We start from the raw sequence: 14,459 nt of genomic DNA on the forward strand, positions 1-14,459 counted from the left end.
TTTGGTTTTCTTCCTATGCCTATGTGGGCGTGGAGGAGCTTGTTTGCCATGCGGCGAGAACAAGACTTTTATACTAAGATCTAAATGCAAACGTAGTAAAACACTGAGTGCCTTTTTTTCTTTGTTTTTAACCTATTTACACTCCACTCTTTACATATCTAAAGCGGGGTCAATATTGCATGGTACCATGAAACAGAGAGACCATGCATGGTTGGTTCCGGTTCACAGGGAGCAATACATGCTGCCAGTTACCAACATCCATTACTATTACTAACAACTAGAATTAAGCTGGACGTGGGGGATGAAATAACAGTGACATTAAGCTTCAGGATGCCTCTGGGCTAAAGAATCTTGGGTTTTAGGAACCCTGCTTCTCAGAAGGCTTCTTGCTCCATCCTCTGTGTCTATCCAGTGACTCGGGTCCTCTTCGCATTGCAAAGACACCATCACCTCCAGAGGAGCCTTCTCCCCTGCCCAGCCCCACGGCTAGTCCCAACCACACATTAGCACCTGCATCTCCTGCCCCAGTGCGACCCAGATCACCTTCACAGGTATGATGCGTATACCGGGGGTGTGGGGAAACTCATGGGAGGTGACTTTCTCTGGGATCCTCCTGTGGTGACCAAGCACTATAGAAAGTTTCTATGGCGAGACTAAGGCATAAGACAACGGATATTATTATTGCCATTGAGGCGTCAGTCTGCTTTGCTATTCAATTTTTGTGTTTTCCTCTTGTACTCAGTGTTTGATTCCTTTGGCTTTTCTAGCCCCATCCCCACCTTCTTCTGCTGGACTGTATTCATCTTTACCTTCCCTTGCTCCTAGGCTCCTGCCTTTCAGAGGCTGGGGAATCTACTCAGTGATGGAGCCTTTGCCTGGGATGCCCCGTGCTCTGAGCAGCTATTACCTTTGAATAAGAAAAAGCGTATCTACAAAGTTCCAATTATTCTACATTCCTCCTGAACTGAACCTCCTTTCCAGTGTTCCACTGGAGTCAATGACTGCCCAGAACTGGGGTATTGTGAGGTGTCCCATCACCTGCATTGTGACCAGCCTGGGACAAGTTTAAAGAAACTATAAGGACCAGGCAAAGGGAACTAAAGATAACAAAACAAAACAAAACAAAACAAAACAAAACAAAACCAAAACCAAACAAAAAAAATACTGCTTTTTATTTCCTTGCATTGTGTGAACACATTTCTGTAGCTACATTTAATATTCATGCTCCAGTATAAGCTTTCATGAATATGGCTGAAGCTGCAAAGTTGTAAGAAGATGTGTAGTAGATTTGAAAGTTTCAAAATCCTGGAGTGGAAAGTGAAGTGGAAGCTGTCTCTGATTGATCTCATTGATTCAATCGGGGGAAACAAACAAACAAACAAATCTAAAAAACAAGAAAGCAAAACAAAACAAAACAAAAACAACTGGCTTGATTTTTGTTTTGAAATTCCATTATTTTTCTTACGAGAGAAATCACTGATAGTTGGGCTGAGAGAAGAATGGCCTCCAGGTGACATCATAGGTCCTGCAGGTCTGGGCAGTGTTCAAATTGAGACGAATGGACTCTCATCTTGTGACCTGACTTCTTCCAATTAGACCACTGCCTGTCAGTGTTCAGAGAAGCACCCAAGTGGACAGCATTCTTAACTTGAATCAAGTACATTTGCACCTCTGTCTAGATCAGTTTCAGACAGATGTCAGGCTTCTTCCATAGCTGGGCTTATCTGACACTTCCTCAAAGGCTACCATGTTTCTATTTGATGCTTCCTAGACAAGGAAAGGGCCTCCTGTCCCACCTCTGCCTAAAGTCACCCCAACAAAGGAACTGAAACAGGAGAACATCATCAATTTCTTTGAGGACAACTTTGTACCAGAAATCAATGTGACAACACCTTCCCAGGTGAGTGGTCAGGGCAGCTGGGGTGACTATCAAGATGCCATAGATGCCATGGTGGGAGGGACTCTCAGGTCAGCTGTAGAGAAAGTACTAGATATCTGAGCCATTAATAAAACTTTGTCACTTGTGCTTGCTTTATTGCTTTGTGTAATCAAAGATTATTAAATGCTAGGTGTATAGGATTTGAAAATTCTAACATTTATTGAATATACATATGTATATATATATGAGAAAGTATATTGAAAAATATAAAATGAATAGGAGTCGCTGTCATCCTACCACTGTGACATAACCTTGTGTGCACTCTGACCTGTTTTCTTTCAATTTTTCTACCACCCTCTTGAGCATTTATCAGTTTCACATTTTAAAATTCAAGGTGTGTAGTTATGCAGTCTTAATGTAGCAACTTCATTTCCCTGGTCATTTTTACGTCACACTATTGTCTTTGCAAAAGCATTGAACATGACTATCATACCGGTTGGATGTACTGACTCTTAGCTAAATTTTAATGTGTAGATTTTATCAGTCGGCACCTTTTCTACTAGCCAGAATGGTCTTCCAGTTTTATTTCCACATTAACATTTGCACTGAAGGCGTTTTAGCATGACTTGCCCTTGGTCAGTTGCTTTAACCTGTGTCCATGAATAGCATCCTCCGAGTTCCATCACAAGTAGGGACTTTAGTCCTCAGAAGCCTGTGTACTTAGCTGAGGACACCTGTAAAGGAGACGAGACTACTTAAGTGGCAGGAAGGTGGCACACAGAGCAGGTCTGAAGCAAAGATGAGGTCCAGAAGTATTCTTTCTTGTTAAGTGTTTTTATTTGAAGTTTTCTGGCTCGGTTACAAGGACCCTCATGGTGGGGAGAGGGAGAAATGAGGTACTTTCGAAAATTACAGATGCCAGGAGAGTCTTTAAGTACTTAACTCTCCGTGCTGCTGTTGAGTGGAAGAGACAGAAAACAGTGAGCCAGAGGAAGGATAGGGAGAACTTCAGGGTGGAGGCCTCAGAGCTTACAGGTAGAGCTGCTCATCTGGGCTATGCACCACTTTCTGTAGGACCTCATGAAACTGCCCTACTGGAGCCTGCAGTAACTGATGTAAATGTGCCACGTTTGTTAGTCTGTCAGCTGAATTGGCAATTACTACCTGCCAGAGACATATGGTGATGGGGGACATTCCTTGTCATCTAATCTGTTTTCTTTTCATTTAAAAGGGAGAAAGAAGAGGAGTTCTGGTTTTGCTCATTTTTTCTTTATTTATTTTGTTTGTGATGTGTTGTGTCACTTTTTTTTTTTTTTTTAACCTGAGAGGTACCCAGCCTCCAATAGCTGGATCACAGAGTGTGAAATACAATGCTTCTAATTCACCAAATGTTCCTGGTTTCACACCAAGATGTACAGAGAAGTGAAATGGGACTTAGATTTCTGTTTGTCATTTTGGGTTATTGAGTAGGGGGGAAAATCTAGTTTTATTTTAAATAGGCAAAAACTGCATTTTCTGCAGTCCTTTAACAATTTCCTCAGTTGCTTGTCCTTTTGCAGCTACAAGCAGCTTGTGTGTCACTTTAACATACCTCCAGCAGTCCTTAGTGTTGGGACCTCACTCTGAGAACTACTATTTTGATCAGTTGGAAGTCTACAAGGTCCAAATCAGTGATGGTAAACTGGCTGCCACGGTGAATTAACAGCTTCTGTTTGTGGAGCTGTCCAGCCAATCCAAGTCTGTGAAATGATGGCCCATTTATAACTGCCCCACTTAAAACAGTCTAATCTCAAATGTTTCATAGAGAATTTTTCGACACATGCATGTTGTGTGCTTATGATATTAGATGCATTGAACAGACTATATATTGGGACATATACTATAAGCTAATGGATTGCAAAATCTGAGTAATAAAATGTTTTGGGCAATGTACAGATGAATGGATAAGAGAGGAAAGATAACCAATTCTTGATGAGAAATGAAATAGTGATAGCAAGTATTGAAAACTGGAAAGCTGAGAATTATGTGAACGATTTCCCCCTACATTACTGCAGAATGATCCTTTCAGTGTTGCCTTGGAGTTTTGCTAAGTGAGTCATCCAACACTTAGAAGATTGTTTATGGCCACAGATGGCTATTTTTATAATGCACTTAATGAGAAAGAAAAACACTTGCGTTAATCCTGGCCAGATCCTGCAAATGTAAGAAGCACAACCTATTCTATCTGATGGAAAAATCGCCTCAGCAGCAACACTTTCCCAGCTGTGTCATTGGAACTGAAAACCCGAAGTCCACTAAGCCTGCAGAGCCCTCTAATGGCCCAAACCTTAACTATAGATAGCCCAGAATTTTCTGTGAGAAATGCTTCTTGCATGCTCACAGGCATACCATGGCATGTGGAAACGCTTCTCTTGCTTTTCTGACGTTTTGTTCACAAACATAAACTGCTGAAGGACAAGTTCACTCTTTCCTACTATTTCCTCCCAAGAACTTACAATCCTGTGCATAAATCCTTTATTATGTTTTAATGTTTTATAAATTCTTTGAGAATTTCATGATGTATATTTTGATAATATTCACCCTTTCCCAATTCCTCCAAGATCCACACCCTTCGTTATCCACCTAAGTCACTGACGACAACTTCTCTTTCTTTTTGTTCTTCTTGTCCTCCTCCTCCTCCTCTTCCTTCTCCTCCTCTTCCTCCTCCTCCTCCTTCTCCTCCTCCTCCTCCTGCTCCTCCTCCTCCTCCTCCTCCTCCTTCTCCTCTTCCTCCTACTCCTCTTCCTACTCCTTCTTCCTAATTAGACTCAGTATGCACTGTCTATATATTCTTGAGCATGTATCCTTCCACTAAAGTGTGGCTAATCTACCAAATACATCAATAAAGAAAACCGATACTCTCTCTACAAAGCTGTAGCTATCAAATGCAGGTAGCACCTCAAGAAATGGGTGGGACTTTGTGCACACCTCCACTTTCCATGCTGAAATTTTATCTGGCTTGGGCTCCTACAGGTCCTCTGCATGCTGTCATACTACTGTGTGTTCATTGTGAAACTGCCCAGTTGTGTCCAGAAAACAGTTTTCTTGTAGTCTCCCACCCACTCTGGCTCTCATAACCTGTCTGTTCACCTCTTCCACAGTGATCCCCATTGGAAAAAAGAGGCTGTAATATAGATGCCCTACTAGAGTTGAGTATTACAGTTAGTTTCTAATTCTCTGTACTTTAACCAGTGTGAGTCTCCGTGTTAGATGCCATCTGCCACAAAAAGATGTTTCTCTGATGAGAGCTGAGAGATGCCTCAGTATAGAGACCTAATAATGTCACCAGGACTTGATTTAATCTTTACCCATTTAGGACAATAATAGTAGTAGCTTTTCCCACCTTACCTCTCTGACCTGTCTATCCTCAGGATCTTGGTCCAACAGTGCCAGGAATGGGTTTTTAACTTACCTTAAATCCAATCAAAAAGGGATTCTTTATGTCCATGATATTCACACCACTATTGTACCAGTGGCCATGTCTTGGTAAGCAGATTGTTACTACCGATTTCAGGGTTCACAGCTGGGTGGATTGGTCGTTACATTTCTCCTCTGGTAGCTTGTAGCACACCTCAACAAAAGTCAAAATGAACAAAAACAAACAAAAAATAATAAGACAAAAAATAAAACAAAATGTCCCTGCTCCCCCCTACATACAAACACAAAACATGGAATCTGTTTTGTGTTTCCCACATACTTATGAGCACGGGCCTTCGAATAGAGTCATTGATACAGCCAGTGACACGCCATTAGAGAAAACCCATTTTCTCTTTCCCAGCAGGCATCAATCATAGTAAGCTTTGTTAGAGGTGATTTTTGCCTCTCTATCCTCTTCTCAGTGATGGAACTTATCTGGTTTAAACCATCCTGTGCACTCCGTCATAGTCTCTGAGTTCACGTGTGTGTAAGTCCTGTTGTGCCTAGAAGATACTGTTTTCTTGCGATCACTTCTGGAGTTTTCAATCTTTTACCTTCTCTTCCTCCCAGTTAGATGCCTGAGCCTTGAGGAGGGGTTAGATAAAGACATTCCATTTATGATTGAGTGCTCCAAAGTTCCTTACTCTCTGTCCATTGCCCACTTGTGGGTCTATGTTAATTGCAATCGCTGCAGGAAAAAGAATCTCTGATGAGGGTAGAATGAGACGCTTAGCTAAGGGTTTGCCAATATGCCATTAAGAGGCATTTAATTGTGTTCCTTTGACTGAATAATAGTATCTTTGCCCCATAGGACCCATGAACTATTGAGCCTCAGATTCTTGGCCACTTTAGCATTGTTATGATGGTTTTCATCTCAAAGAGTGGGCCTTAAGTCCAGCTTTTAAAACATGGCTAGTTATTTCCATAACATTTGTGCCAAGTCAATATTTGCTTCAGTATCTGTGGCTATTTTGAATAGAGTAACAATATGCATTCTTGAAATAGACTAGTCTCATGCTGTGAAAATAGAGGCTCAGGTGGGGGGGGGGTGGGTGTAAGATGAGATGAGGAGTGTCTTCATCCAGTTTCTCTTTGTAATAGCTCATGCTAGTGTGCTCAAAGTTCTGAGAAACGCTACAACAAAATGCCCCAATTTACCTTTCTGTAAGCTACCTTCTCTAATGGTTCTAGACCTTGTTCCTGATAAATAGGTTTCGTGATGTATTTTACGAAATGATGATTTAAATGATATATCCCTGGAAAACCATTCCATGCATATAGTAAGATTTTAATAGTTCATCGCAAAAATAAAGCAATCGCGTAGATACATAGAATATTTAGGGACACTCATAGAGGATTCTAGCCCTCTCTCCCTCATTTATCTTCAGATAATGATTTAAACTGTGTTCTAATTTACCTTGAGAATGTGACTTCAAATCCATTCTTATCTGTCACCAGAGACTTCCTTAGGGATTCTTGGGCCAGAGCAAGCTTTTTCTATTTGTTTATTTTTTATTGGTTGGCTTGTTTCCCACACACATTGTTTAATTTCTTGAAATGTACATGCCAGTGACGTTCTGATATCAAGCTTCATGGGGTTACATCAGTTAAATGTCATGGTAGTCAGGGAGCGATTTGCTCAGCAGCCACCTTCCCATACTAAGACCTCATCACACTAGCAGTTTAGCTCTCTGTCAATCCACTGGTCCTCACAGAAGGTCATTCTAAGCAAAGCAGCCATCCATCTTCCTTGCCCTCTTTATCCCTGTTGGCTTTCACACTTAGTCATAGCATATTAAAGACCCTGCCTCAATGCCATTATGCTGAGCTCAGAGGGACTTTGTTTAACTGGCTTTCGAGAAAACAAAACAACATAACTAGGGAATTGGTTGTATAGAATATTGGGCCCATTGTGTGCCAACTTATCAGGACACTGCAGGCTTCCTAAGTGTAGCAAATGTGAAAATAGGAGGAAGATGGTCAGTCAATTTATAGATTAAAAAGGACCGGGGTTTTGTTATTCTTTAAAATCTTTCTATAATAAATGTTGTAGGGAGAGCACCTGACAACATTGCTTGTTTTTAATGAGTAAAATTTTCTCCATGATGAGCTTGTGAATATTTAAATCCTGTCAGTGTGCTGTAGTTAGTGCCAATGTCCAGATTAACTGCAGTACATCTGTAACACTCTCCTCATGTTTCCAGGTTTGAAATTAGATTTCCCCAGCCACGCTTCCTCGTGGGTATTGATAAAACACTACAAGTTTGCTCATTGATAGAAATTATCGACTGTTTTGTTAAGTTTCAATATCTATATTTCATACAAAATTGCTCCTAACTGGCCTGGCTCCTGGAAGCTTTATCTCCTCTCCCTTCAGCTTCCCATTTGACGTTCTCTGACTCATTAAAAAGTTCTGGGGGCAAGAAAATACTTGGAATATAGTAAATATTCTTAAAATGTGTTGAGAGAACAAAAGAGGACAATAAATGATCTCTAGAAGAAGTAGTACCAATGCCCTCATTGGTCTGTCTTATTAACGTACTATGTTGTGATTCAACACTGTGTGCCTGTATGTGCACATATGAAGTTCTGAGGCCTAGATTTGAAGTACATGTTTTATATCTACATGCACTATTGCTATAGCTGTAAATTGCAATATATGCTACCTCATATAACTTCAAAGGCTTTACATACTGGAAATGATATATGATTAATATAAACATTTGTAAAATAAAACAAAGAACAAGGTAAAAATTGGAAAATATAATTCAATTTCCCAGAAATAATATTTTAGCCATTCTGTTATATTATACTATTCTCTTTAAATAGTGGGACAAAATATAGTATTGAAAATTTAAAGTTTTGTAATCTGTTGAATATTTTACTACACATAATAAATGATGATCTTATGTCAGGTTGACTTGATCCCATTGTGAGAAACAACAGGATGCTTGCACTGTAAGGCTGTGCCATGGCACATGTAACTCTTCCTACTTGTGCTTCTTCATTAGTCAGTATACTGTGTGTTAACACACAGTAAGGTGCACATATTTAAAATATACAAACTACTGAGTTTTGACCTGTGTATACATCTAAGAAGCCACCAGTACACAATGCATAAGAGTTGCTCTCCTGGTACTGCCTAATTCTCCCATTATATTCACTTCTAGGTCTGATTAACAAGTGTCCAATGGAAGCAAAGAATTTGCTTTGTGTTGCCTGTTTTTTTCTAATAAACTGTTTATTGTATTGGAAACATGATACTTTTGTAGGCAAATAGTTTCCAAATTTCTGTATGGGGCATTGTTAGAATTGTAAAGTGTATATTATCTATTCCTTTTCACACATTTGTATAACATATTCTGATGATATTCATCTTCAATATTCCCTCTTCAACTCTTTCCAGAACCTTCCTACCACTTACACCTTCCAGCTGCATGTCCCCTCTTTACAACGGACATGTTATCAGTACTAGGATTTAAATTTTGAACAAAACAAGTGTTTTTGGAATAACAATGTTTGCAAATTTTAAAAGCATATTATGAGGAAGAGTCATGCTGAAAAATAGAAAACTAAAGACTAATATTGGAGCTCTATATCTATATATATATATCCCAAGAAGAAGCAGTAGTGGCATATATTATATGAAATTAAGGGACAAACAAAATTGTCTAGGAAAAGAAAGCAGACTAGAAAGGAATGAGAGAAAGAATAAGGTGTTTAGAGTAAATATGGTCAAAACATGATTGACTTAAAACATGATTATGAAAACCTTCACTCCAAGCAATGAACATACATCTTTAAAAAACAGCAACAGGAACACATAGTAAAGTAAAAAATGTTTTTAAAGTTTTTCTTAATAGAAAATTCTTACATTTAAAAATAATGTACAATATCATAAAAATGTCCCTAAATATTAAAAATAACTTAATAAATGTAAAGTTTTAACCTGGATTATAGGAATGCATTATTCATCTGACAAGGGATCCCACAGCCTGACACACATGCAGCTTCCTACACACTGAGTGTGGGATGTTAAAATATTACCAGTTGTAGCCTCATGGCTGTTTTTGAATTTCTGTGTTCTGAAGTTTGTTTCTTTGACCAATAATGAAAACAATTCCTGTCCTTCAAAATCTTTCTTCAAACACCTCAATTTTGTGTAGTGTATTACCCACTGATATAACCTTTCAATTTCTAAACAACAAAATGTTCAGAAATGAAACATACCAAATATCAAAAACATATTATTTGGCTGTGCGACACTGCCCTCATTCCTGTCACTGTGCTATAATTTATGGAGACCTTGTCTCAGCTCTGCCCTTTACTTTGTAGCTTGAGCTCGGGTTAAACCAACTTCAAGTCCATGCTATTTCCCTGTATCCCATTGTGGCTGGTGCACAGATGTCAATGTTTAACACAATCTTATAGTATTATGGTAGACTTTCATTCTGTGTCACAGCTACTTACCTGCTTTACAAGTAAAGGTTGGAAGGGTCATGTTGTAGGAAATATTGACTGGCACAGCACATTCTCTGTTTTCTCCCCTTTTACCATTCTACACACACACACACACACACACACACACACACACACACACACACACACAGTGGTGGAATGGATAATGCAATAATGAAATCAAGGAATGGAGTGTTCATTCCTGATGAACACCACCCTGACTTCAGGGTGCATTTCAACTTGTTCGATGGTCAGTTTGTCGTGATATGGATGGAATGGTAGCAGTACAAGGTGGCTGGTCACATTGAGACCACAGTTAGGAAGAGAGGATAGGAGGGGTGTACACTATAGAATTTCAAAATTTCCTTGGAACACTTCCACTCCTATTTTAAAAAATACTAGCAGGTAGGGACCATATACTCACACAGAAGTACATCTGAGGCACATTTCATACTCGGTGCAGAGTATGAAATGGAGATCATGGGGAGGATGAGGGATGAATGTGAGGTGGGCAGCATCGTGCATCACTTCCTTCCTGAGTTTTAGCATCACTGAGGTACACTGTAGCAAATCTTAGCACCTTTTTAAAAAAACTTTTATAGTCATATGTAATGTTTTGATTTATTTAATTTTCTGATTTACATTGTTTAAGATAACCAAAAGGGAGATTCCTTTTATCTGTGTGGCATTCCAATACTTGGAATCTAACCAAGTGTGTGGTCCAGGGACATGAGTTGTGTGTGGCTAGACTCTATCACTGCATTGGATGAAGTGCTGGCATGGCTCGGGCATCTCAGTGAGCCATTCTGCCTGGCTCTTTCCATGAACTCATATTCATCTGTTTTAACAGAACGAAGTCTTGGAGGTGAAGAAGGAAGAGACTTTGCTGGATTTGGACTTTGACCCTTTCAAGCCCGATGTGGCTCCGGCAGGTTCTGCTGCAGCGACCCACTCTCCCATGTCTCAGGTATAAAGTGAGCTCACATGGTTAGGGGTGATAAACATTAGGGAATATGCTTAGTAAGTTTACAGGAGACCTCTGTGTCTTTCAACTGATGGTTAGCTACTTTTCTGATTGGTTAACAAATAGTTCCTATTTTTAAGATATAGAAAAAAAAAGCGTTATTAGTACCAACTATCTTACACTTCTCTGTGCCACTAGCCTTCTCTTGCCGCTGAGCTGTTTGCCTCAGAACTGTGTCTTTCAGAGTTGCTATCAGTGCCTCACATGCTCTCAGAGTGTAGGTTCTGATAACACACCTCATGGCTTCCCTTTATTAATAAAGTTCTTTTAGCCTCAAGTTTCCTACTTATTTCCTCACGTTTTGGAAGTTCGGGAGAATTTGGATAACTACCAGACCATGTCCCCATAGAAATGTACTTGCAGTCTGGATGGTTCTGAGCTGGAAATGACACTTGCATCCACCCTGCGGAGCGATGCTCTGGTGCTGAGCACAGGTGGATGTGGAGTGCCTTGCTTCTTGGGCTTATTCTTGCTCATCTCTTCCTCACCCTTTCCCCTTTTGGTACTCACCGTGATAAGATTCTCTGTTAGGAGACCTGCATTGGGTGTACACCTGCGGAGGTAGGGACGATGCTTTTGGCATAGTTAGTGTATAATTGTTGATTTTAGTGGAAGAAAGTCAACACAAAATTTGAGGAGACATTTGAAATGTGGTGGTTCATACCTCTAATCCCCCTCACTACTCAGGAAGACCCGAGAGGAAGATGGAAAGTCAGCCAGCCTGGCTTAAAGAGACTCAGAACAAATCACAAGGCAGTACTATTAACATTAAGTGCATGGGGGGGGGGGGGGCAGGAGGCACACTCACGCTTAACTAAAATCCAAGGTTCTAAAATATAGAGCAAATTTAAAACTGAAGTGTATTAACAATTCAAGTGGAAATTAAGAATTGACTTGAATTTCTAGTCCTGATGACTTGAATCATTATAGCTAACTACACAGAGGAGTGCAAACTGCTCTGTGTAGACAGTGTTATTGCTAGTCTGTGCTTTGTTAGGCTGACGTGGCTTCTGAAGGCCTGCTCTTTGTAAATGGGATAAGTCATCTAATAACCAAATACAATTAGCCCTACTGGTGCTTTGTAAATAAAGAGGATCGCCTAGTTAGTAGGCTGTCTCTAAACTCTTCTTGGAGATTCATACTGTACATAAATCACCACAATTAGGACAGGCTGTATGAAGCTGTGATCTTCCTTCCTGCCAAGGAGGAAGCAATTCTGGTTTTCTGGTGGTCCTAGCGGAGTGGTCCTGCAGTCTCTCCCCTCTAAGGAAGAAGGCAGGTTGAAGGAGACTACATGAGTTTGTTGGGTTCCTAGATGCCCTTTCCCCTTCCCTCAAAGCCACTGGGTCCTTGTCAGCTGCCAGGGTCCTCCTTAACTCATGATCTCTGCAGTGCTCACACAAGCTCTCAGAGCCTTTCCTTTTTCCAAGGAGAGATGAACACAGTGTTTAGCATTGCTTCCTCCTTTGAAAAAAATGCTGCTGTAGTCTGCACCATACAGAGACTTGTATTATGTCATTTAGAGAGACCATCAAGATAGTCAAAAAACCCAAAAATGCATTTCAGACACAGAAGCATCTGTGGATCCAAATAAGTGTGATTTTCCAAAGCAGCCTTTCTGTCCCATCTTCCCTGTTCCTTGGTGCTAATCAAAAGGCTAGAGATGAAGTTAGAAGGCCAGATGGTGAACATCAGTCAGCACCACAGGACCTGACCCTGTATGGTACAGTGTTGGGAGCCGCCCCCACATTCGCCGTCACAAGATGGCGCTGACATCCTGTGTTCTAAGTGGTAAACAAATAATCTGCGCATGTGCCAAGGGTATTTTACGACTACTTGTACTCTGCCTTTCCCGTGAACGTCAGCTCGGCCATGGGCTGCAGCCAATCAGGGAGTGATGCGTCCTAGGCGAAATATAACTCTCCTAAATAGGAAAGGGGTTTCGGATTCGTTATAGGGGTGGCTTTCGCTTTTGGGGCTGGGGGTTTGCGCTCCTAGCTCCTGAAGATGTAAGCAATAAAGTTTTGCCGCAGAAGATTCTGGTCTGTTGTGTTCTTCCTGGCCGGGCGTGAGAACGCTATTAAGAGTACAGAGTCTATAGAAGGTAGATGTCACCTCTAGAAACTCATTTGAAACGAATGTCTTTCTAGTCTTCTATTTACCTTTACAGAATCAAAGCAAGTGGGTGAATGCAGCCTGGGTCACTGAGGCACAAGTATAAAACAATGTGGCTTTAGCAGCGATTCTCAGTCTCAGGGAGAAAGGAAGGTCCCTCCCACTGTCCTCACTCTCAGGGCAAGTTGCTGTAACCATTCAAATTCCTCCATAGATCAGTGAGCTTTATAATTAAAATATCAGCAATGAATGTCAGGCATGCTGTTAATAGACTTTAATGGGTACCTATTAATGTGAATGACTGACAATTAATCTGTGTGTTCTCTAATCCAGCATGTTGGAGAATGGCAGTTTAAAGGATCTATTTGCTATCAAAGTGGTCATAATATATGTTCTTGGGGTAGAAGGGAGAGGCAAGCACATTAGTTAAGGATTAAAGTCTGCATTTGCTCAATGATATGATAATCCTAGTGCTGGAAAGCATTCTTACTTTAATGACATGTGTGTATTGAAATAACACATCCATTGTACACAATCAAGACCAAGCAAGCTCTTCGAAAGAACCAAAGGCCAATTGATTAGATCCCTGCTGCTCTCACAGTATCTTCATGTGGATAAGCTATATAAAATTTAAATTTTGATTCTGTTAGACTAGCACATTTCAAGTTCTCAGTAGCCACGTGTGACGAGTGTCCACCCAAATTGGTAACAGAAGTGGAATGTTTCTATAACCAAAAGTAGAGCTATGGAAGAGAGCTGCTACCCATAGCCTCTTATAGCCTCTTTATATTTATTACTAATGGTATGGACTTTCATTCATAGTGTTTCTTTTTGTTTGCTTTCAGACATTGCCCTGGGACTTATGGACGGTAAGGCATCTGAGAACTAATTTCCCATATTTTAATTTATAAAAATTTGAAACCTTAATATACTTTTGCACTTGTGGGGAAAAAGAGAACCCATACATTCAGTGATATTGTATTCCCCTAGAAAAAAATACTTGAAAGTTTGGATCTATTAAGTTCAAATCTAAGAACTTAGTAGAGAAATGTGTGTGAGTGGCCCACATTGCTGAACTAATAGTGATCAAGACAATGGCATTGTGTTCTTTGTGAATTCCTGTGGGGACTGACACTCTAAAAGAGCCATCATAGTGGAAGGCATGCACGCATATGGTACTCTTAAACTGAATCAAAACATAGCCAGGGCTACACAGAGAAGCCCTGTCTCGAAAAACAAACAAACAAACAAACAAACCACAGAGTGTGGATGAAAAAAATAAAAGGTGATGGGAACATTTTTATCATTATATTTAAATAAACTCAGTTGAAACATTTAAAAAATTTGAACTAGAAAGATGTGGAGTTGAGTTCGTACCCTAATACTTATAATCTTGTAAATTTGATCAATTTCTAAAATTCTCTAATTCAGCTTTTCACATCTATAAAACAAAGGTGATGACATATACTTCAGAGGGTTTTTTCAGGATTTAATGAGATATGTGCCTGGTATTTATCCCAGTATATA

General features: G+C 40.1%; 1 protein-coding gene across 3 annotated transcripts in view; it reads left to right on the forward strand.

The window, feature by feature from the left end:
* Positions 1-14,459, forward strand: part of Amph (amphiphysin) — a 205,891-nt gene that overhangs the window by 154,318 nt on the left and 37,114 nt on the right. For all 3 annotated transcript variants that reach the window (XM_011244304.3, NM_001289546.1, NM_175007.2), the window contains exons 10-13: positions 413-551; positions 1,772-1,900; positions 10,644-10,760; positions 13,778-13,801. In XM_011244304.3, the coding sequence (XP_011242606.1) occupies positions 413-551; positions 1,772-1,900; positions 10,644-10,760; positions 13,778-13,801 (409 nt within the window). The remainder of the gene's footprint in view (positions 1-412; positions 552-1,771; positions 1,901-10,643; positions 10,761-13,777; positions 13,802-14,459) is intronic.

Source organism: Mus musculus, chromosome 13 (genome assembly GCF_000001635.26).
Source record: "Mus musculus strain C57BL/6J chromosome 13, GRCm38.p6 C57BL/6J".
NCBI lineage: Eukaryota > Metazoa > Chordata > Mammalia > Rodentia > Muridae > Mus > Mus musculus.